The 24368-nt window shown below is 32.3% G+C and overlaps 1 protein-coding gene across 1 annotated transcript in view; it reads right to left on the reverse strand.

The window, feature by feature from the left end:
• Positions 1-6094: 6094 nt before the first annotated feature.
• LOC129216610 (WD repeat-containing protein 19-like) overlaps positions 6095-24368 on the reverse strand; it is a 50801-nt gene continuing 32527 nt past the window's right edge. Inside the window, exons 11-17 of the mRNA XM_054850827.1 lie at positions 21667-21763; positions 16628-16752; positions 16463-16544; positions 15472-15622; positions 15261-15384; positions 6380-6456; positions 6095-6287 (exon numbers count right to left, since the gene is read on the reverse strand). Of these exons, the coding sequence (XP_054706802.1) occupies positions 6095-6287; positions 6380-6456; positions 15261-15384; positions 15472-15622; positions 16463-16544; positions 16628-16752; positions 21667-21763 (849 nt within the window). The remainder of the gene's footprint in view (positions 6288-6379; positions 6457-15260; positions 15385-15471; positions 15623-16462; positions 16545-16627; positions 16753-21666; positions 21764-24368) is intronic.

Genomic DNA, 24368 nt, shown 5'->3' on the forward strand with positions numbered 1-24368 from the left:
AGTGGGAAGTCTGGAACCACCACCCCCTTTATAGTCCAGATCTATCCCCATAAGATCCCACATCGTTTTTGGTATTTCTGAAGAATGTGTAATAAAATATGTTCTATAGCCTCTGGCTCATTAATTATTGACTGACACTAATATTTTATGAAAATATATGGTAAATTTTTTAATGTGTTTTTCAGACACATTTAATTTCATTTCAGCAGAATATACTGACATTTCAAAATTACACGTTTTCTCATAAAAAACAAATATACATGAAAATGCAAAATGAAATCACTTAAGAATGACACATAGAACATTTTTTGGAGACAAAAACAGTTTAAAGAAAAGTAAAAAATGGGGTAAATTTAACTAATATTTAGGAACAAGTTAAAAAGTAAAATAAAGTATGACAGAGAACAATTTATAAGGTAAGAGAATTTTTTGTAAGAGGCACGTTAATGACTTTCCTGATATCAGGAAGTGGTATTCATGTGTATTCATATCACAGCTTCATTATATTAAAGCTTACAGCTGATTTATTACACCTGCAAGCTAAAAAAAAATGAATTTTTGAAAGCCAATTATATAAAAGCAGTTCATATCACTTATGCTGATATACATTCAGCTTTTCTGAGTTGCTGGAAAATCATGTCCTTTCTAGTATAAAACATACCTTCTGCAATGAAGTTATGATTTTTTAGAATAACACACCATATTATAATGTTGACTAGTAATCAAGTGAACTGAAGAATACAGGACATGTCAGCAGTACGGTTTTTCAGGGCGATTTGAAACAAATGCTATTAGTTTATGGGGAAAAAATGAGTTGCATAAAACTGAGATAGGGAATAAGAATTCTGTACTGTCAAAGGAAACTCAGGATATACATTGCACATGAAAGATAATTCAGCCCTGTATTCCTTCAATGACTTTTTTCAAACAATACAAGGTGTGTATAAAAAGTATCAGGAATAATTTCACGCCGAAGCAACATTGCTTGGGGTTTTAGCTATTAAGCACATCAGATATCAGTTGCCTGCAAAATTCAGTGAGGATCCCATTGTGTATTTAGTCAGTCTTTGTCAAACAACTCAGTGCAAGCATCAACCTCCAAGGCTTACAGTCAATGGTGCTTTTTATGAGGAAGTGATGAAATGGTTGGAAAAAAAAAGGTTAATGGAATGAACTCGGTCATTGTTGCCAACTAGAAACTTCATCATGCCATAGAACCCTGCTTCCTGCTTGGCCAAAAGTGTCCTTACAACATTCACATTCTGAACTTTACACTACTTTTCCAATTCCTAAACAGGGGTCGATCCAGCGCCAAATTGGGACCGCTTTGTGGCCCCTTCACAAAATTCCACATGGCAAAAGCGGCCCCATTCACAAAATTCCGCGTCGCAAAAGCGGCCCCATTCACAAAATTCCCCATCGCAAAAGCGGCCTCATTCACAAAATTCCGTGTCGTAAAAGCAACCCCTTCACAAAAATTTATAAAAAGGCAGCCTTTTCACAATATTTTTTAACGGCAAATGTGTACGCATCTACGCGGAAGCCTACATCTCTTCCACCTTCCCCCGTCTTATCTTTTTGCCTGCTGTGTGATTTGTTTTTACTTGAGAGCGTCAGCGGGGGGGGGGGGGACGCTTGTGATTGGTGGCTAGCGAAAATCCAAGAAAAATAATGAGCACGGGATAAAGAATTGATTCGATGATTTTCTGCTGTTCCACGAGAGCAATGACTCATTTCACGCCACGGCAAATTTATCGCCTATATTTTGTTGGTTTGATTTGCTTCAATGACAAAATATTTCTGAATTAAATATTCCTTTGAATCATTGTAACTTTCAATTGTGTCTTAGTTGCCCGCATCCTTCATTTATCCATATTATTTTGTCAAATTATGCATTTTTAATGCTCAAAATTAGCTGCAAATTAAAACCTTGCCAGATGCAGATCTTCTAGTTTTTTTCCTCATTCTTTCTTTTTTTTTAAAATTAATTTAAATATCCTCCGTTTTTTTTAATTTGTTAATATTTCCTTCAGTTTATTTTGAAAAAGTTTAAGGTTCATAGTTAGGGGGTTATCTTACGGAACGGACGAGCAAAATTTCTGAAAATTATTCCCGAACGAAGGTTAAAAAGAACACTCGAAAATCTTATATTTTCATTTTTTTAACCAATTGCATAGAAATTTGCATTGAATACTGGCGCATGCTGATGCAAATCGTATTGTATAGCAATTAATTAAATCCTGTTCGAGTATGAGTGACTACGCGGGAAACGCCGAACAACCGATTGCCAAAATTCCCTGTAGTCTGTAATTGATATTGTCCGATCTCGAAAGCTCACTTAACACGATTGCATTTAATGAAAAAAAAAAAAAAGGTGTGATTAAGCCAGGGGTACTCACTTTTCTCATATTCTTTAGTTTAAAGCAGCGTTTCTCAATCTTTTTTTTTTTTTTTTTTGACACTCGGACCGGTAAAACTTCGTCAAAAAATTTCACGGACCGGTAGAAATTTTTACTTTTTTTTTTCACTAAAATAAACTAATCTGTTTTGTCCTTTTTTTAAAACAAATTCCAGAAAGAAAAACCTTCTACTCAAAATAAACTTACAAAAGTTAATTGTAAAATTGTTTTTAATGACTTACACACTTTGAATGTAAAAATAAGTGCAGCTAATTTGTGTAAATTTTCATAAGCGAATAAATCTTGGAGAGAAACCTCAAAACGTATGCAAAGTAATGGATATAATAATGCATAAAATATTGTATAAAATTAGGAATAAAAATAAAATAAGGAAATTTTATTTTATTGGAAACGAGGACCGGTCAAATTTTCTCGCGGACCGGTGTCTGCTGAGAATTGCTGGTTTAAAATGCATTTTTCATTTTTTCTTTCCTGCTATTTTTCTTGTAGACTGTACGTGTAGAAGCAAAAGATAACTTCCAAAGTCACGCTAGTTTGAGCATACAGTAAACCAAAAGAATAACTGTATTATTATTATTTATGTATTTATTTTGTAGTTTAATTCCTAGATTCCTTCTTTTATTGATAAAATACAATGCCAGCTGAAAAATATCGTCAGTCATTCTACTTAATCTTGCTGTCTTCTTTAAATAAATATGAAACTTCGAGATGAACAATGTTGCATTTTTTTAACGTATGTCCGCTAATGGTGAGCAACGGGAACAGCGCGCAAAGGAAGTTTTATTGAGTGGGATTTTATAAAAAGTTGCGCGAATCGCGTAATCTGCAGACGATAAATTAAAAAAAAAAACTGCAGACGATAAATTTTTAAAAATGTGGTAATTGTTTATTATTCCAGTTCGTTTTCTTTCTCGGTATTAATTTTTCTTTTGTAACAGATCGTCTGCAATCCAGGAGCGCAGACGATCTTTTTCGGAGTTAGCTTGTTCGCGCCTTCGCGTGTTTAAGTGGATATTTTTTAGGCGCATCAAAGAATAAATTGTTATTCTTTCAATTATAATTTGTGTTTTGAAAAATAGTTCGTTACGTTTCTAGCGGATAATGGAGCGCTGGAGATAGCAGCCGCAATAATCTCAGTTTGGAGAGATCGCTTGTTCATTGAAAATAATTCTTTAAGAAATTAAAATATGAAACGAGGACGTCCTGCAACGGGAGGTACCTCCCGAAATTCTGCGTATTATGTTTAAAAATTTTGCTCTTTGAACGTTGGATCCCAAAATATTGTGAATTTCTTCAAGTCAGCAATTAACAACCCCGATAAAATAGCTCCCACCAATTCATCATGCAGTAACAGTAACGCAAATGTTCCCGTTTTGGAGGACTCGGAAAATGCGGTAAACGATAGTGCAGGAAATGTTCCCGTTTCGGAGCACTTGGAAAATGCGGTAAAAGATAGTAACGCAAATTTTCCCATTTTGGAGGACTCGGGAAAAGCGGTAAAAGATAGTACATCAAATGACACTGAGGCAGTTCGCGAAAGTATAACGATTTTTGAGGCAGAAATACTGGAAGTGAATCTGAAGCAACTTCAACTGATGATGATATTGAGATTGAGCCATCAAATAATGAATCAAGCAATTGTATTTGAGAGTACAAATGGAAATAAGAAGCATGCAATAAATGAAAAGTACATTGCAAATTATGAAAAGGTGTATAGCTGGCTTTACTACAGTTATTCAGCTAAGGGTTTTTTGTGCAAAATATGTTCATCTTTCTTGAATGTTAGTGATTCGAACAAAACTTGAGTAAATATTGGAGTTGATATCAAGAAAAACCGTCACCCTATAGAGTTTTAAAAAAACATGAGTGCAGCAAAAATCACAGAGAGGCTATCAATATACAAAAATCTAGTGCAAAAGAAGGAATTCTCAAAAAAATCTGAAAGTGCAGAGATTGGAACTGAAGCCCAAAAAAAAAACAGAAAATTGATTGGTAAGTTTATTTAAATTTTGTACTTTATAATCAAGAAGCAATGGGCCATTTCTGAGAATTTTGAATCTCTAGTTAGATTTTTGGGGGAAAATTTAGATGACAATGAAATAAAAAAACATTTGCTAACTTGTGGTAAGAATACCACGTATTTATCCCACATTTCAGTTCAAAATATTTATCTTTGAAAATACTGAAATTCCGTTGTTTTCAGGAAAATCCTAAATTTTACTTTGATTACGCAATATATATTTAGTATTAATTTGTGTTGAGTTTCAAAATCCAATTCTAAAATAACTTTACTTAAAATAAAATTCTTTTTTTATATTTTTATTTCTTTTGAAGATCTTGATTTCCTTACATCTGCCATGGTAAACAAATTTTTCGCATTTTTGACGTAATTTACTGCACCTTGTTAAGAGGCAAACAAATAAAATTTCTTTATGTATTTATTAACATCATTAAATTGCAAAGTTTTAACGAAATACCTACTCTGTAAGAACGTCAAATGTCAAAAAATTAAACGTTGAATGCTGGTGCAGTATTATTTTGGGTTTTAATTACTTTTACGTTTTTCAAACACATACATGACATCTTTAATGAGTATTTCACTTCTGTGTTAAGAAATATGTGATATCTTTGAGTCTGTTCATATTGTATTAGGAGTTATCATTACGTGCAGTAGCATGTGCAATTTTCATTGCTCTAAAAGTATTTGAGAGGGACAAACAGGAAATTGTGAGACTTTCACCTTAAGAAAGTGTGCCTTGCATATGTATATTTGTAAAAATCAATAAATGCAATGTATGTGTCAAATTACGAATAAAATATTAAGGGTCTTACTCCCCCCCCCTTCCCCCCAGCGCATTTTCTCTTGACAGCTTTCAGGTATTCTTCAAGGACTTGCAATCACCCCAGAAACCTGTCTAGGGCTTTTCTATAACGATACGACAGCTAAAAATGCTTTTATATAATCTTTTCCAAGAAAAAAATCATGAGATGGTCTTTTTTACAAAAATAAATAAAATTCACAAAAATATTTTGGTTTTTCACAAAAATAGAGAATTCACAAAAATATTTTGCTTTTTCACAAAATGGGGACCCAAAAAATAAAACCTGGATCGACCCCTGCTAAAAGTAAAAACCAGTGGTGTTCCCATACGGTGTACTCCATACACGCCGTATACTCTCAAAAATTTTTTTAGACATATAGCACATACCCTCAAGTTTAAAAAATGTTCATATTGTAACATATTATGTACATGATCGCATACAAATATTGTGCATAACTGATTGCTGGGAGTATACCCTCAGAAAATTTGATGGGAACATTACTGGTAAAAACTACCCATAGGACCCTAGATACTGTCAGAAAAACGTTCCAGTATCTGACTGTCTGGGAGATTTTGAAGCATAGAAAAATCTCTGATAGAAGTGTGTCTATAGTCAAGGATCACAGTTTGAAGAGTTTAATTGTTTTATAATGATATCTCAGCTGAAACTTTCTTTAACTTTTGCCTATTACTTTTTACAAACACCCTGTACATGTGCACTCATATGAAGTTTAGGAATACTTATTAGATATACATTTTAAAATTCAATAAAGGAAACAGTAAAAAATAGAAATTTTTCTTAAATAAATAAATAAATAGTGAATTGTTTTTTCAAAAATACTGTTCACTGAACTAGGAAAATTGAGTTAGGTTATTAGATGAAGATTCCTCCATCACAGAATTTAATGAGTTAAGGTCAGATATAGAATCAGAAGCCTCATCATCAACTGAATAATTTTCTGGATGCACATTTTTTATAGATTTAAGTTCATCAGAAGAAACGACTTTATTACACATTAAGCATTCTTTATCCAATTCCAAAGATCTGAAAATTGACATAAAATTTGTTAGAAAATCAGTTTTGAAAAAAAAAACAGTTAATATTATGAAGTATCCTTACATTTGACAAAAGTTTACCTTAAAAATTCTGACAGTGTGGCAGGAAATTTACAAAAAGGACATACTGTAAGATCTCCTTTGGCAATATGGTATCCCTGGAATAAATTTGAAGTATTCTGTTAGCAAATAGGGGTATAAAAAAATTTCTTCAGAGGTTTTAGCATTGAATTCAAAGACAGAAAACTTTGAACTAATTGTATTTACCACAGCTGGTTTTCTGTTAAAATGCAAAAAATTTGCACATTATGGAAATCACTACATTAATAAATTTAAAAACATACTTCCAAACATTGTGGATGTGAGTAAAAACAATTAGTGAAAAATTTTAATTCTCTGGATTTAGAAAAGTTACATAACATTATGTTGCTTATTTTCATCTCTTTGCTTCTGTTTATTCAGATTGCAGTCCTTTTGTCTAATCCAACTAAACAGAATATGCAGATAAAACAAGCAAGGAAGTTGTAATTGTAATAATTATTGACAAAACAGTAGTGGGAGTTCCATTATGTTTCTTAAAATTTGCTGTCTGACAAAAGATATGCTAGACAAATTCCATACAACCTTTTATGTGATGAATATTCTTTTCTCTCCACATTATCACAGTGATGAAATAATGGATTGTATGATGTCATATCATTTGTTTTCCGATAATCTCAAATTAAAACCTAATGCAAAAATGTTTTGAGACATTTTTCCCATGTCAACTGATCTAATTGTTTAAATTGTTCCCACCTGACCATGTACATTTTTGATGAAATTTCAGAGATGAACGAATGTCTCTGAAATTAATGTAAGAAAACTTTCAGCATCTAAAATAAGAATCCTCAAGATTTAGGATCCCTTTAATGAAGGCCTCCAAAATGTGGGGACAGCTTCATAAAATAAATTGCCATGTATTGGCATGCAGAAAGTTTAATTATAAGCTTTAAAAGGGGAGGGGGGGGGGAGTTTAGAGTACTTGTTGTTGTTAATAAATTGTACAAATTTTGTACATTTGCTGTAGCAAACATCCAAACTCTTGCAAAAGCTCAGACGTGAAAGTTTTCTATGCATTTTGTCATTAATTCTGAACTTAGACCATTCAAAAGTTCATACTTTGTAATTCTATTAACAAAACAGTTATTTTCAACATTCAACAGTTGGAGAGCTTAAATACTAGCTCCATAAAAGATATTGTCATTTTAAGGGAGTATCAAAATTATCTGCATGAAAAATAACCAGTTTTTAGTATGGCAAAGTTCAAATTTAAGTTAATCAATTCTCTTTTTTATAACTATTTGAAGTACAAGATTTTTTTCTATCAGAATATGTTCTTTCATATTAGTTTCTTACAGAAAAGGATTAAAAAATGTGCAAGAAATACTATCTGTCAATTCAGATGAAACTTTCATATCAGAATTTTTAAGAGAGATGGTGGTTTATTCAGTAAGTTACCGCCCTATAGCCAGGGCTAAGGCAGAAATACATGAAATACACCGCCAGCTCAGTCAATTTCAGCTGAGGACTGCAGTTTCGTGCTTATTAGCACTCATCAGCCTGGCATAGGAGTGACTGAGCTGGAGATGGAAAACCCCTTAGGAAGCCAAAAGTGCCAAACAAACTGGTAGCTAATACCAGCACTGCATACGAAACTGCAGTCCTCGGCTGGAATTGACTGAGCTGGCAGTGTATTTCATGCAGAGATGGTGGTTGCCATGGAAATGGGTTTTCAGTGGTTTGGATGCAGATATTAGTGGGTAATAGTTTTCTAGTCATCTTCAAAAAGGTTGCTTTGGAAATTAAATCAGAAAAATGCGTCTTGTTCTAGAAAAATAAAAAATACAGCTAAGTTAATACTAAGTGAGCAGTTAAGTTTGGGTTCCACTTTTAAAACTTCCTAGAAAAACAAGGATACATCCTATTTCCATGGTAGAAGAGACTCACTGTTCTTTTTTTTTTTTGCGGAAGCTTTTCTTTCATTTTTTGTTCTCTGTAAGCTTGCATATGCTAAAAGTCTTTTTACCAAACATCTTATTCGTGTACTGTTAAAGAAGCCAATTAGGGATGTTAGGGATGTGGTGATAAGCAAATTGGCTGATTACTGATTAATCACCAGAGCCGATTAATGATGAACCTAAAAATTATTTTAATGTTACCAATTTTGCCATAATTTGTTTTTATTCTACAATTTCAACTTTAGAAATAGTTAATTCTTTATTTCTGATGGATGATTTATTTTTCTTCACTTTCCTAATCTTCCCAAAATAATTAGCAAATTTCATCCAATTTCTTTGAGCCAATTTTCATATTATTGTTAATAACATTACATTTTGTTAACTAGACATGAAAATTTAAAAACATTAAGAGAATGTCTGTGGTGAGCAGGTTAATTTTGGAGTACTTTCAATTTAAATATAATTGTTAGTAGTGATTTAATCCAAGACTTATTATTTTTAAAAAATTATAAGGTTATTTTAAAGCACTATGCAAAAGGAGAATATCAACACATGAAAAATGTTGCAACATATTTATATATTTATTAGAAAAATAAGTAAAAAATAACGTTACTTCAACTATCAGTTTGTAAAAAAAAAAAAAGAGTGTACATTTCTTTAAATCAAATGGTATTTAATAACATATATATTTATATTCTTTTTTGAATAAAAAATATTAATATTACTAGGACTCGACCGATGCATCGGCCTGGCCGATGCATCGGCGCCGATGGTTCAACAATTTAGCCATCGGCATCGGCGGCCGATGCTAACTTGCGGGAAAGATCGGCCCATCGGCCTTAAAAAACATCGAAAAGCCGATGGAATTGGCCGATGTTTTTGAAAAAAAATAGGACCTTTGCTGTTTTACTTTTTTAATACAATGTAAAGGGAGTTATTGTTTTTATATAAAATTAATCAGGTACCAAACAAGTTTATTATTGCGTTGTTTATTGCAGCAGGATGTACATATGTATCTCTCATAAGTCATAACTCAAAAAGGATAATCTGTAGAAGGTTAAAATTTCGTATGTGGGGTCTGCGTACGTTCCAGTTGTGCACTTCCCCTTTTTGTTTTCGATCGGGTGTTCTGAAAAGCCTGTTTGCTCATTTTTTGTGGCTATTAATTACTTATTTCAATGAAAAACCAATATAGCGTCTCAGACGATCATTTGGTGATATATTGCCGAATTGGAGACCATGGAAACAAATATGAGATGGCGAAACCGTTTTTTTTTTGTCACTTTATTAGATTCCCGTTGAACTGAAGGTAATTTTTAATTTTTTGATATTTGTAATATGAATCACAGTAATGCAGTCTTTTCTGTTTCTCTTCGGCGGAGTTACAAGTTTGTTGCCCGTCGAAATACATTTTGGGGCCCTATTTCTCTATCACAGAAGTTGTAAAATATTTATCATAGACATTTTTGTAACTCCTACGGTGCCCCTATGGTTATGGGACCTCTCGCGCAATTGCAACATTTGTTATATTTTAAATCCGCCACTGCACGTCAAAACAAACTCGGGTGCAAGTTTTGAAAGGGTTTTTTTCCTCAATGTTTATGATTATTTTAAATTCTATTTTTTCGACTATTTTTTGAATTTTCGAGAACACTTGCGTGCCCCTCCTCCCACTCCCTCAATTTCTGAAATTAAACTCTAGTTGTACTTCTGAGTTGTTTAAAACTAACACCATTCATAAAATTTGAGATTTTTTTTTCAAACTTTATCTATGGTTTAGAAAGAATTTAGGGCATTAATGTAAGAAATTGATTAAAGACGTTTTGAATGGTGATATAATTCGGAAATCAAAGGGACTTTTGATTTTTTTATTCAGAAGTGCTGAAGTAGATTCAGAAACTCTTTTCAGGCGTTGGTGGTAGCGGTTCTGTACTAAAAAAATGAGGCCGAGGTTTTGGCCGAAGTGTGATTTACTCCAAAATCAGAGGGTGATCCCCCTAACCCTACCTCGTCGTTTCAAGCATTTCTTAAATATTTAGCGATTATTTATTTTGGTCAAGAAATGTCATTTTGATATTTCTCATACTTGTTTCACCTATATTTCGTAATGCGCCATCTTTTTTGCATCATAAGTTATTTTTGTTTCTTATAGAAAAGTTTCAAGGATTTTCTATTATGCAATTTTTTAAATTTCATAAGATTATTGTTAAATTGAAAATTTTAATTTGAATTTGTTTGTAAAGCTTCATAAAAGATTAAACAATCAAATTGTTCAATTTTATATGTGCAAACATCAGATCAAATAGTATATGTATCCAATTATTGACTAGGTGTAAATATTGAGTTTGTTTATTGTAGCTGCGTTTTAAGAACCTCGCTCTTTGCATGGCTATTTCTTTTTTCAGCAAAATTTATGTCACTGTTATAGCTTTTATGAAAAATGCCAACTTTTCTATTCATAAAATTTAAATAAGTATAAAAGTATTCCTATTTTGATTTAATATTGTAATTTATCTGTTACTTTTTTGTTTAATTTGATGACTAAAAAATGTCCATCTTTCCACTTTAATTGCGTAATTTGTTGACGGTTTCATAGTTTTATTCTTTTTTTTTTTGAATGATTAAACAACATAATTTAATGTTTTTTAACTATGTTTAATATACCTAAATCCATACATTATTACAATATTACTGAAATCTTAGTTATATGTTCAATAAAAAAAAAACAAATCAATTCGTTATTAAACAGTCTCTTTGTTTTTCTTCCCTTTTTTTTTCTTTCTTTATTTCCTTATTTATTTTATATATATATATATATATATATATATATATATATATATATATATATATTGGTGTTGTTCTTTCTCTTTCATCATACAGCAGTCAAAAAAGGAGAAGCATAACTACACCCTGTACAGATTGTACGTAGTACAATCCAAAAGTTCGGGGACAAGCTGTATAAAAACTTACCCAGAATAATTCACATTACCGAAGCACATCCACCTTCAAAAGGTCACCTTGAGGGACTATGTACTTCTGCCAGTGTTCATATAACTTTTGGAAACACTCCTGGAAGCCATTTTTCGCTACCTTCTATGATGCAGCTTTATCTTCTCCTGACGGAAGAAAGCGGCGTCCATGCAAATGTCTTTTTGCTGGGAACAGGTAAAAGTCACACGGAGCAAAGTCCGACGAAACGTTATGTTATTTGTTTGTCATATCAGAGTATTGACCAATCGAACCGTGCATCCTCGACATGAAAGTCGCCTTCTTCCCCACGATAAAGTTAAAGCAGCAGCGCAAGAGGCCTTACATGAGGTTGCGAAAAATGTCTTCCAGGTGTTGGCCCTCGGGAAAAGGACCAACGGATGTGGAATGGTAAGTTTGGGAGAAATGAAGCAATGGAAACTGAATTTCAATTTGAACAACATTTTATTTAAAACATATGTATATGTGTAAACAGGAAAAACAAACATTCAACATTTATAAAATCAAATCCCCATAAACAAATTAAATATATTTCCCCCCAACATATATCAACAAGAAATATCACATTATTCGTTTTCTCTAAATTTCAGTTCTAAAACGTCCTCAATCAACAACCCTAAACAGATTGCCACATTTCCAAGAAAAACTATTGGAAAAATTTCATACCCTTGTAAGTCCACTCACAAGCACTTGGCACACAAAACATGAAGGCCACATCCATCAAAAGGATGAACTTTTGAGTTGAAAAAAACCACACGTCCACTCGTAGACGACAGACCATCCTCTGTCAATGGTCACTGCATTCCAGGCACACCCATACCACAGTAGAGGACTCCTCACCATATGCAGTACAGGAAATTATTTACCTGGTTTCTTTGCCAAACAGGAGAACATTCAGTAGTAGAGTCTCTTAGAGGTCACCTCACCATTCGAAGAAATGCCTCACCCTACACTGAACCCGTACGGTCCGACCAGCTCGGAACCTAGGATGAGCAGCTTCGGTCCTCCGGTCCTGTTAAGCCTATTTCAATACATCAACTCTTTCTTTTTAAATTTTAATTCTATAAAACCGCCTTCCAAACATAGGGTACTGTTTCAGAACTTATCCTGCACCTCAGGCAGGCAAAACGAACTTTAATTTCCCATTTCTTGAACAAACTTCCACGTTCCCTGCGTGGACAAATCAACCAGAGCTCACAAGCTCACATCAAAACAAACCGTCTGCAGAACGGAAGCAAATCATAAGAGATCGATTGATCGATTGACTTTCTATTTAAACTATCGCTGTTTCCCCGACGCAATGACGTGACGTCATCAAAATTTGCATCTACTGCCTCTCAAAGCAACTCACAGTTACTATTTTAACAGTTGGTATTTTAAATTATCTTCTTTACTGCTTTCAGCAGAAAGATCCTCAACTCCGAGTTCTGACATGACGTCACGTCCGCCGATGGGCGAAACACGTGATTGACTTGTTGGGTGTTTAGTCACTTACGGATTTCATACGTCCGCCGGATAATTTACGTCTTTCAAAACCGGGAATCTAATTTTCTCGGATAGGTTTGAATTTATAGGTAAGTTTTAAACAATTTAAAATACAGTCAAGCTCTTTACGAATCTCTCCAAGAACCAAAAAAATGGCTTTTGCCAACACCAGGAGTGCTTCTAAAAGCTATACGAACGTTGGCAGAAGTGCATAGTCGTTCAAGGTGACTATTTTGTAGATAGATGTGCTTCGGTAATGTGAACTATTCAGGGTAAGGTTTTATACAACTTGTCCTCGAACTTTTAGATCATACTACGTACGTATGAGTTTTCAACTTACTATTTCATAACGTTTTTGAGTGACGCAAGTTTACGCGCATGAACGCATCACAAGAGAATATTCGATAATTAACTGAGGGAAGGAGGCGTTCAAAATTTATATTTCGGTTATCTATATGTTTTTAGGGAAATATGTATGCACAGATGTGCCGAAAAACTTTTGAAGTATAAATTGGGTGATCGTAAAATAGAAATTTAGGTCGAAATTTGATTTTTTTTTTTTTTTTTTGTGATTACAATTCCTTATTCGTAGAAAGGAAGTAAAGTGAAATGAATCAATGATCCTTTAAATCCCTGACAATCTTATCAATTTATTTCTGTTTTTTTTTTTTTTGCCATCGGCCAAAGGCATCGGCCATCGGCCATCGGCAATCGGCCATTTGGAGGAAAACAATCGGCCATCGGCCATCGGCCAAAAAATGCCATCGGTCGAGCCCTAAATATTACTGAAGCAAGACATAATTCTTTTTAACCTATTGGGGCCATAAGATCTTCTTAACACTTGAGCTCCTACATATGGATGAAGAGGAAGAATTTCCTACTTTATTTAATGCTGGTAATAAATATTTTTAAACTGTGATAGACGACTACTCTAGACGTGTACTGTATATCCTTCAATGAGAAAGTCAGATGTCTTCAATGCTTTTGCAAGATTTTTCACTCGTAATGAACGGCTGTTGTGTTTGAAAATTAAAGCAATTCGAACAGATGGGAAGAAAGGATTTTGTAATGGAAATTTTGGCATTTTTTGAGTAGGGGAGAGTGTTGTATCTTGGGACACTTTTAATTTTTAACGTCATTTGAATCAGATTTAAAATCTAAAAGTCACATTAAAACACCACAACATGTTTCTGTGCAATATATATATTTTTAATTCACAAAGTTTGAAAATAAAATATTTCCCACATAGTTTGAAAATAAAATATTTCCAGTCATTTAAAGTAAAAGTTCCAAGTTGTCCCAAGGTACAACATCCTATTGTACCTTGGGACACATTCTGTTGTACTGTGGGAAAGTCTTCATGATTCAGGAAACAGCCATATATTTGAACCAATTTTGCACAAAATTTTTTTTTTTTTTTCATGGTAATGAATTGAATCATGAATTATGAATTATTATGTAGCATTAAATGTGTTAAAAGACTAAGTAAGATTAGAACTTTGTTCCATATTCCTAAACACATCTTAATTTTTAAGAACCATGCATATGTTGTACCTTGGAACGTGTCCTAAGGTACAATATGTTTGACTGTCACAAGGTACAATCACCACATGTTTAAAGAACTAAAATGATGGTCAATCTAGATACACTACCATTATTTCCTCCTAACCAAAATGTTTAAAGTTCCTTTCTTTTATAACAAAATAATTTTCAGTTAATTCGTTTCACAAATACAAGGATAGAAAACGAAATAAAAATGAAGAAAATATCTACTTTACAGTCAGGAAATTTTCTTTCTCTCACAAAATCGTCAATTTTACTCATTTGATGCTGATTTTTACTATGGTACAATTGAATGGTGAAGGTTACTATTAGAGATTACAAAAACATGGCTGCTAAAAATAGATTCTTAGAAATTACCAGTGTCCCAAAGTACAACACTCTCCCCTAAACATGGTATATGACGCCAGAAAACAAATCTGTATTCTCCGGAAATGAATGGAGTGAGCGAGAGGGATATGCAGACAAAGTAATTAGCCACGAAAATTCTAGAGGGAAGCTGCAGTATGTTTCACTTATGCAAGTGTGGTCAGGCAGAAAAAGTCACTCAGAATTCATTCGGGGGGTGGTAAGCTGTTCCAAGTGCCCACAACCCTACTAAAGTAGTAGTTTTTCCTTATTACCAGATTAGCTTGAGATTTGAATAGCTTAAAACAATGATCCCTTGTCCCGCTTTTGGTGCAAAAATTTAATCCATTAACATCATTCAATTTGATAAATTTAAACAACTGAATCATGTCCCCTCTGATCCTCCTTTGCTCCAGGCTATACCACATTGGCTATACATTTGAGTGGAAATTTTTTCGCGAATACAATACGACTTCTTTACTATGTAAAAGGAAGTAAAAAGGAACTTTAAGGGAAAAATTTGCCAGTTGTACGAACCACAAGCTAGATACATATTTAACAAAAATGAAAAACAGCAAACTTACAGTGATTATGCAGTAAGGTAAGTCATTCTGGCAATGCTCACAGTGCAAAATAGTTTGAGGCACATTTGCAGAGCAGTATGGACAGGGCAGAGTTGCTTCTGGTGGATCTTCCTTTCTTCCCTTTCTACTTAATGAAAGTTAATCCATCAGAATCACATAAACATAATAATATATCATATAAATTACACATGTTTAATGCCAAATAAATTACCTGACTGCCCATTCAACTTTTTGCTTGTATTTAACAGGGATTTGAGACTTGTGTTCTGATCTCATAAGAGTTTGGGCTATTTTATTAGCAGAATGTAAAAAATTTGCTTTGATACACTCCAACACTGCAGTTGTAAGTATTTGTACAAAGCCTGAAAAAAAATGTCAAAAATAATACTAATAATGATTTTTAATGTATTTTTTTAAAGTAAAAAAAGATATTGAAAATATCCAATATCTCAATAGTAAAATATCAGATAATATGATACTAAGAGGAAAAATGCTTGAAATATAAATTAAAATAATTATAACATGAGCTTTTGTTACTTTGAATGGATGAGAAAAATATTTTTTGCCTGTGTAGTTAACGTAAAAATATATGAATTTATACAATGAGTTTCCTTTTAACAAAACACAAATTTCCATTACTAGGAAATGCTAATCCAACAGGTAATTAAGCTGAAGCATAAAAATTTTTTATGAACTAAAACAATCCAATTAAAAAGAAAACATTACGATAAAAGGAAGTCCTGTAACTTTTGTAAAGGAGAAAGGATGTTAGATGCCAAATTTCTTAAAAAAACCTATAGTATTATTTAATTTAAAATGATTCATAGAAAAAAGGTATTTAAGCCAAGAAGAGAAAAAAGTCTTAAGTATGCTTTTTACCAATTGTTTTCAGAACTATCTAATATCTCTAAGCTATTTACTGTAAAAATCTGCTAATGCATAGGATTTGCACACAAACATTATCTTTTGAGGCACTAGGGAATACAGTATTTTACAGCAATCAAAATAACAAAGTAATATGCATGTGCAAATGGAACTAACTTCATACATCTCAGGGAAAAGCCCATGTGATCATACTAAGAGCATATCCATTTAAAAAATCAGTTGTATTAAAGAAAGTTAACTGAACCTTAATATTATATTTAATAATAAAGCACAATACTTAAAAAACTACATTTAAGTTGTAAAAAAAATTTCTTTACTTCGAGGAAATTTTCCAATATTGTTAGATACTCTGATAAACATCTGAGCACTTTTTACATGATCACCTCTTTGCATGTGAATCTAAAGAAAGAATTTACAAATAGAAAAATATATTCCAATGGTTTTGAAAAAATGTTATTTTATCATTAAAAAAAAAACATTACCTTTGCAATGTTATACGTGTGTAATAACATTAAGTTTCGAGACATATCATGTGGAATTTTGATGCCAGTCTCCTTCAGTTTCATATACATATTGAGCAACAGCAGACGTGCTTTCCTATACGTTCCTGTAGATATAAATGAACAGAAAAAGGCAGGACTAAAATTATTGTGCTGATAAATTACTCATTACAAGCAAATATATTGGTAATATAGTTGGCTGTTAATATCACTACACGGTATGGAAACTGCTTCTGACACATTTTCTGCTGATTCTTTTGTAAAATGACATCCTGAATTCAAATATGATCCCAGTTTTCCTTAAGACGCACTGCTTTCTGGAGATAGTACCAACTATTTTTTTTCCCCTTAGGTTTTGGTAATTTTACAGCTATTACTTTCACATGAAGGCAAATGGAGCATTATATTAACTGTTAACATTCTTCTGAAAGGCTAGAGAGGTTTTTTCTGGATGCCTCTAGAGGAGACTTTTTTTTTTTTTTTTTTGGACGAGAAACACTGACTGGTGATGAGATGGCACAATAGATTATCTGGTGAAGCCAGCTACTAAAGATAAAGATCCTAGACTAGAGTGATACATAATTTAAAGGTTTGTGCTAATAGGTATCAAAACTCTTCTGGATTACTTAAAACACCAAAAGCATAGCAACAAACCATTGGGTCCTGATAAAACTGCCGTGCACCAATTGATAAAAAACTTTTGCAAACTCCAAGTAGAAGAATTTAGTTTTATTTCAAGGAGTAATATCAGGGGTTGAATTTGAAAAGAATGCACTCTTTCAGCTAACCTATATAATGCAGGATTTTCTGTAACTCATTCAGTTTAAATAAACAAGAGCTTACAGTAGTATTGATGGGTACTGAAATCAAAAATATGCCTAACACAGACTGTAATTTGTAGGAATAAACTAAGCATACTGTGAAACTTTGGTAAGTTGAACTTCGATATGCAGAGGTGAATATTTACTCTTGCCTAAATGAATGGAGAATGTATGTTATTTATTTTGATCTGAATGGAGAATGTATATTATTTATTTTTGATAAGTTGAATGTTTTTTTTAAAATTTGATAAGCTGAATTTGTTTTCATGACCATCTTAAAATTTTCCTTGGTATCGTAACACTATAAGTTCAAAAAATGGTAGCATTACATCAAAAGGCATCAAGACAAAGTGGATCTAATAAATCACTAACATTAAATTTACAAAATGAGTGAAGCTTTAAAAAAAAAAAAAAAAAAAAAAAAAAAACAATTTTTTAGAATTTTGTAAGTTTATGATAGAATTTTAGTCAGAGTATCCTACTGATGAAGATATTTTATCAAGCATAAGGAAAAACAGTGAAAACCTCAATGAAGAGTAGAAGAACTTGAGCCTTTATAAAATTACCTTCTTTTCAAGATACAGGAGCAGGGAGCGTATTGAGTGCTTTTATAGAATCCAGTTTGAATGTTTCTGACTAATTTTTTCGATTCATTAAAACTATCTGAGGACTCTTTAAAGAAAGAAAACATTTGTGCTCAAAAGAAATGTTTGATTTTTTTTTTTGTTGAAAAAATCTGTTTATTTTAGTAAGCAAAAATTATTATATTACAGCAAAAAAAAAAAAAAAAAAAAGGGTTCCCACCTATAAAAACTCTTGAATTTATATAATTATACTGTATTTCAGACTAACAATGCCAAGTATATATCTATATATAATATCTTTGATACATTATTCTATTATTTTTTGGCTCTTAATACAGGTATTAAACATTTAAGTAATTTTGGTGGTAGTAAATTTTTTCATTCTAGTTTTGTTTTTGTTTTTGATAAGCCAAATTTTTGATAGCTTGAATTTTTTTCACTTTTCTGGCAACTTCCTCTTATTAAAGTTTCACTGTATCAAATATTTTATTCACAGAGTCAGAGCATTTATATCCTGAACATAAAAACAATCAGTAAAGTAAAGGGATTTAATAAATCTCATACAGTGAAACCTGTGTAAGTTGACCACTTGCGGTGCAGTACTTTAGTGGACAACTTATAGAGGTTGAGTTATATGATATAGATCTAATTCAGTGCCTGAAAATAGCGATCAACTTAGACAGGTGGTCAACTTACAAGGGTGAGCAACTTTAGAGGTTTTACTGTGAACTTAATTTCATAAAAAATTAATAACAGATAGTTTTTAGCTATGAAACACATTAAGAGCAAAGGTAAATAATAATGAAGCAAATCCTGTTCTCTGAATAAAAATTTTGAAGAACAGCGATGATTCCTAGAAGTATGAAATCAATTCAATATGCTACATGAAACTTTTTTCAGCAAATTACTGCCCTATAACCAGGGCTAAGGCTGAAATACATGAAAAACACCACCAGCTCTTGACTTCCTAAAGAGGTTTTCCACCTCCAGCTCAGTCACTTCCTATGCTGGGCTGATGAGTGCTATTAAGCACAAAACTGCACTCCTCGGCTGGAATGACTGAGCTGGCAGTGTATTTCATGTACTAGAAACTTATTTTTGCATTTACAGATTATAAGGGATAAAGTTATAAATCTTGACAAGAATGATATAAAGTTGTTCAAATCAAGAATAAAATTATGTGGAACTTGTTGACATATCAGATATGAAATTGAATGAAGTCACTGTAGTGATTCAGGTCAATAAAACAAGTTAAATTTATCCATTATTGAGCATAAAGTGGACTGAACAGTGGTGCTCAAAATTATAGGAATAATAGGGAAAAACCACCAAATCTTCACTGCATTCGGCAGAAAGATTTGCAAATTTTATGATTAGTAACTAATAGTAAATAAAACTTTTTGAAAGAACTTTTAATGGAAATACAAAGGAATTTCTTACTTGTAGGAGGAAGTTTGAGTTTAGACATCCATGTGATATGGACAAACTTATAAGGACAATTAGATTTGTGTGTTCTACAAAGCAAAATTTGCATATTTTTTGTTCTGCAAATTGCGTTGATATAAATGCTTAGTAAGCGATTAGGAAAGTCACATTATATTTTTACAGTCATCCCAGTAAGTATTCAACTTGAAGAATTTGAGAAAAAAAAGTGATTCCTTGAAAAATTTCACGACTTACTGTCAAATTGCAACAAATTTGAATAGACAGAGATTAGTCATTTAGAGATTTCTCGTAAATTCTAGCAAATAAGGTGGACAAATAGAAAAAGGTAGGAAATCTTCCATTTCTATATGTGTGAAATTGATGATAATAAGATGAGTTAGCTGCAAAAACAAACACCAAGAGATATTAGATAGGGATTCAAGATACAATACAGTGCTCAAACTGCTAAACATCTTTTAAAAAAGAAGAGAAAGTTTGTGTAAAACTAATGTCATGACAGATTTTTTAAAAAGTTCATAAGAGAACAAGGGTTGAGTGTCCTAAAAATGCATTATTATAAATAAAATATGGGATAATCTAATCTTTTCCGAGGAGAAAAAGTTTAATTGGGATGGACTAGATAGTTTTTACTGCTTGTGGTACAATCTCTGTGAAGGAGTTTTTTTTTTTTTCAAAGTGTACATTTGAAGGTGGCTTAGTTATGGTCTGAGGAAGTTTTGCAACCGACAGAAATTACTTCAATATTTTTTGTGAAGTGCAGAATGAATTCTGAGAGTAATGTTGATGTACTAAGCAACATTTTTTGTACCGAAAACACAGTGCATTAGGTGTGGAGCCAACTTGTTCCAGCTAGATAATGTCTAATTTTATGCTTCTCAAACATCTAAAGCATGTCTTGATTCTAATTTCGTGAAATTACTTTACTGGCTGGACAAAAGACTCGATTTAAGTTTAATAGAAACTTTGTGAGACTTTCTAACACCCAAAGTATGAGAAAATGGTATTCAATACTGAAACAAACAAAACTAGTTATCTCCATTGAAAAAGCCAGAATAAAAATTTCCAAGAACACTTTTCAATTTCCATGATGTCAACACTGATAAAAGAGAATGAAAAAAAGGGGGATTCTATTGATTACAAGGTCTTTTTTTTTGGGGGGGGGGGGAGGATGCAAATTGTCCTCATAACTATGTTCAGTTTTAACAATGATTTTTTTTATTAATCACGGCAAAACATTTATATTTTGTATCTTCTAATGTTCCGCATTCCACAATGATTCCTAACATAAAATGGCATCTTGTGTATAAATGTCATTGAATTATTTCAGGAATACTTTTTTTTTCTTTGCAATTTTCTGCTATCCTTATCCTACCACTGTATGAAAGGGGGAAAGATGGAATTACTAAATGATATAAAATTTTGAAAGGAAAACATGAATAATGTTGAAATTCAATTAGTTGTATAGAAGAAAGTAAGGTTTAAAATTCAGGGTGTCCGAAAAGTCTTTGACGCATTTAAAAAGTCATAGAAAATCAACAAATTATCATATAAATATGCAGTTTGTGCCATAATTCTTCACAGGTTTGAGAATTTTTTTGGAGATCGTAAAAAGAAAAAAAAAAGGGAGGGGGGTGATTTAAGTATTTTACTGTGTCGGCGAAATTGTCACAGTAAAAAAAAGTAATGAAAGGTGATCAATCATTTTACTATACAGAAAGCAGCATCTTTCATTACTAGAGTTCAATGTGACATGGGGATGAACTTGAGCACCATTTAGATGCGGTTCGAGCAACACACAGTGCACACATTGAACTTGGGCAATGAAAGGTATTGCTTTCTGTTTAATAAAATGATTAAACACCTTACATTACCTTTGTTTCTTTTACTGTGAAAATACAGTCACTACAGTAAAATTCCTTTTTTATATTTTCCTTCCTTTTCTTTTCTTACGATGTCATAAACATTCTTGGACTTGTGATACATTATGGCCCAAACTTCATATTCACACGACAATTTATTGCATTTCTATGAATTTTTAAAATGTGTCAAGGACTTTTCGGACACCCTGCACTTTAGGAAGTTAGAAAAGTATTTTTCCACACATGGCATTTTTTTCAAACAACATGTTTTTTCAAGCTATTTTTCAAATAATATATTTTTTTCTACTTACCTGTGTCCTGTTCAGCATTAGCAATAAGAACAGCAGTCTTTGCTGCTTCTTTAATGCGTCCTATTTTAAGATAGAAATCATATAGATGTTGAAGGTCCTGGAACAAGTAATGATATTGTCTATAACCTAAGAAAAGTATCAAAATCACAAAAGTACATAAAAGTCATTGCGATAATACTGTTGTGATACACAAATTCTATAACATACTACATACAAATATTCTAGGACCAGCCCTTTGTCCATGGTGAAAAGTTATAATAATGAAGCTTGTAAGCGTTACATTTCAAATTTTTGTGCCACTAACATGTTCTTTATCATTTAATTTCTGCACTAAAAGGTAGATACTTTCTAATTTTATACTGAAGTGCCATAAATCCTTTGATAGCACTGTGCATCCACCCATGAATAAGACTTTTCTTCGAGGCACTTTTGCACCTCTGCAAAATGATGGTAAAAATGTTTCGACAGTTTTTTTCAATGTCTCTTTTTAAAAATAAATACAAATACAAATACAAAAGTGACGACCAGCAACAGGCTCTGGGCCCAGTTAGACTGGTCCTAGTCAATTTACAATCCCCAGTAAAGATCAATGGCCCTCTTAAAACTGTCTATTCCTTTGCTCATTACCACCTCTTCCGGTAAGCTGTTCCAAGGTTCCACTACCCTGCTAAAATAATAATTTTTCCTAATATCCATGTTAGCCTGAGATTTAAATAGCTTAAAACAATGACCCCTTGTCCCTAAATCTCATAATGCAAGGACTAAAGGTACATGTTCATGTTTTTCAAGCACTTGAAAATGAAACTTTCTTTTCCAAACAGTTTCAAAGGCTTTTTAAAAGCATACAAACCATGATTGTTTTTTTATATGTGTAAAACTAAGATGTAGATGGATTTCAATTTAATGCTTTTTTTACTTTTTCTTTTTTAAATAACAGATTAAAATAAGTTTCTGTATACTATAACCAAATATGTTCGTACAGTCAGGTCCAAGATGATTAAAACATGTTCTGAATAGTTTACATTTTAAAAACAATTTACTTTCTGTGCACTCATTTAAAAAAGCCAAAATTTAGTATGTTAATTGAAACTTTAGCTCTAGTACTAAATATAGTACTTAGCACGGGAATATTAATACTGTGCTTAGCATTTTCCTCTAGAGGGTTTTGCTTCATCTAAGCCTTTCATTTTTGTTTTCACATCTTTGATGACTTATTCCCTTATCCTTATACTTATTGAGTTATTATGATTGGTTATTGATTTTGCTTCATTGTGACTTGAGATTTCTCATTCTCTTGTTATTGTTATTTGTAGACTTGATCTATTGCTTTATGTGGTGAATGGAGTTAAGGTTTGGTAATGTCATGTTGTCAATGGTAGAAAGCAAGTCACATTATATATTGCATTTTGTGTCTTTATTTTATATATATGTATATATATATATATATTTCTGAACATAAATCTTCTCACTCCATTTTTTTTTTTTTTTTTTTTTGACAATCACTTTTTTTGCAACTTATTGTATCTCTTTTCTTCATTTCATTCCTTCATTTATTACTTGTTTTGCAGATTATTAATCTTTTTGCATTTTACTGAATTGCTTTTTCTTCTGTAAAACTTGTTTACAAGCGTTTTGTTAAAGTTGAATGCACTATACATGCATTTTACTGAAAACTTTTATTTCATCACTTCATCCTTTTACTTCTCATTACTTCATGTTCAAAAACTTTGTTAAATTGTTTACTATGACACTAAAATATCTGTTATGTCATTCACATGGCTGTTGTGTCATATACATGTCTTACAAAAAACAAAACTTACAAAATTCAATAAATACAAATAATTAAGCTTTGCTGACGTCATATTTTGTTTATGTGTATATTTTTCTGGATTTTTCAAGATATTTTAAATAAAATTATTTTTTTATTGCCAAACGACCACTTCTCTTTGCAAAGCTTTCTACCAAACGGTCTTGAAAAAAATCTCAAGGATCTATCCACATTGGTGAGGAGTTGGCGGTGGGGGAGGTTTTAGTAGAAATAGGTGTGATAAAAGAGAAAAACAGGGAGAAGAGCCAGATACTTAGCCGCAAACAGGATATAATTACTTTTTCAGGCGGAGAATTTTGGGTTTTCGGATGATTGTATATTTCTTTACGAGGAAGAGTTTAAGGTATTTTTTCTCAGAAATTTTTTTACAACAGAATTTTTTGAGGAGATAATATATGCTACCTGATTTGTGCGAAGCACTCCTGCTCCTCAGAAGGTATTCAAAAACCCAGTTTCTTAATTCATTTTTTGAATAAAAAAATGATTTGTTTGTTACTTTTTTGCTGATGGGGGGGGGGGGTACCTTTTAAATGATCTCCTACTTTTGAAGTTGAATGAAGTATTTAGCAAAGTTATGATGTATCTACAAAAAATACCTTTGAAAAACAATACGATACTGCAATTAACCATGTTGAAGTAAAAGTTTTTTTCTGGCTTCAATGCAACAACATAGCACAACTGTTATTTAGAACCTTGCCTCCAATGAGTTAAGACTAAGTATTCATGGAAATTTGGATCAGATTTCTGCTGAAAAAATTAAGTCAACATTTCTCAGTCAATGAGAAAATCAGCCTGGCCCATTTGAAATCGCAACCTAAGCATTATAAGCATAATGCTCTAACCACCTGAGCAAAAAGGTCCACATTTGGGATGC

The sequence above is a fragment of the Uloborus diversus genome, chromosome 2 (genome assembly GCF_026930045.1).
Source record: "Uloborus diversus isolate 005 chromosome 2, Udiv.v.3.1, whole genome shotgun sequence".
In the NCBI taxonomy this organism is placed as follows: Eukaryota; Metazoa; Arthropoda; class Arachnida; order Araneae; family Uloboridae; genus Uloborus; species Uloborus diversus.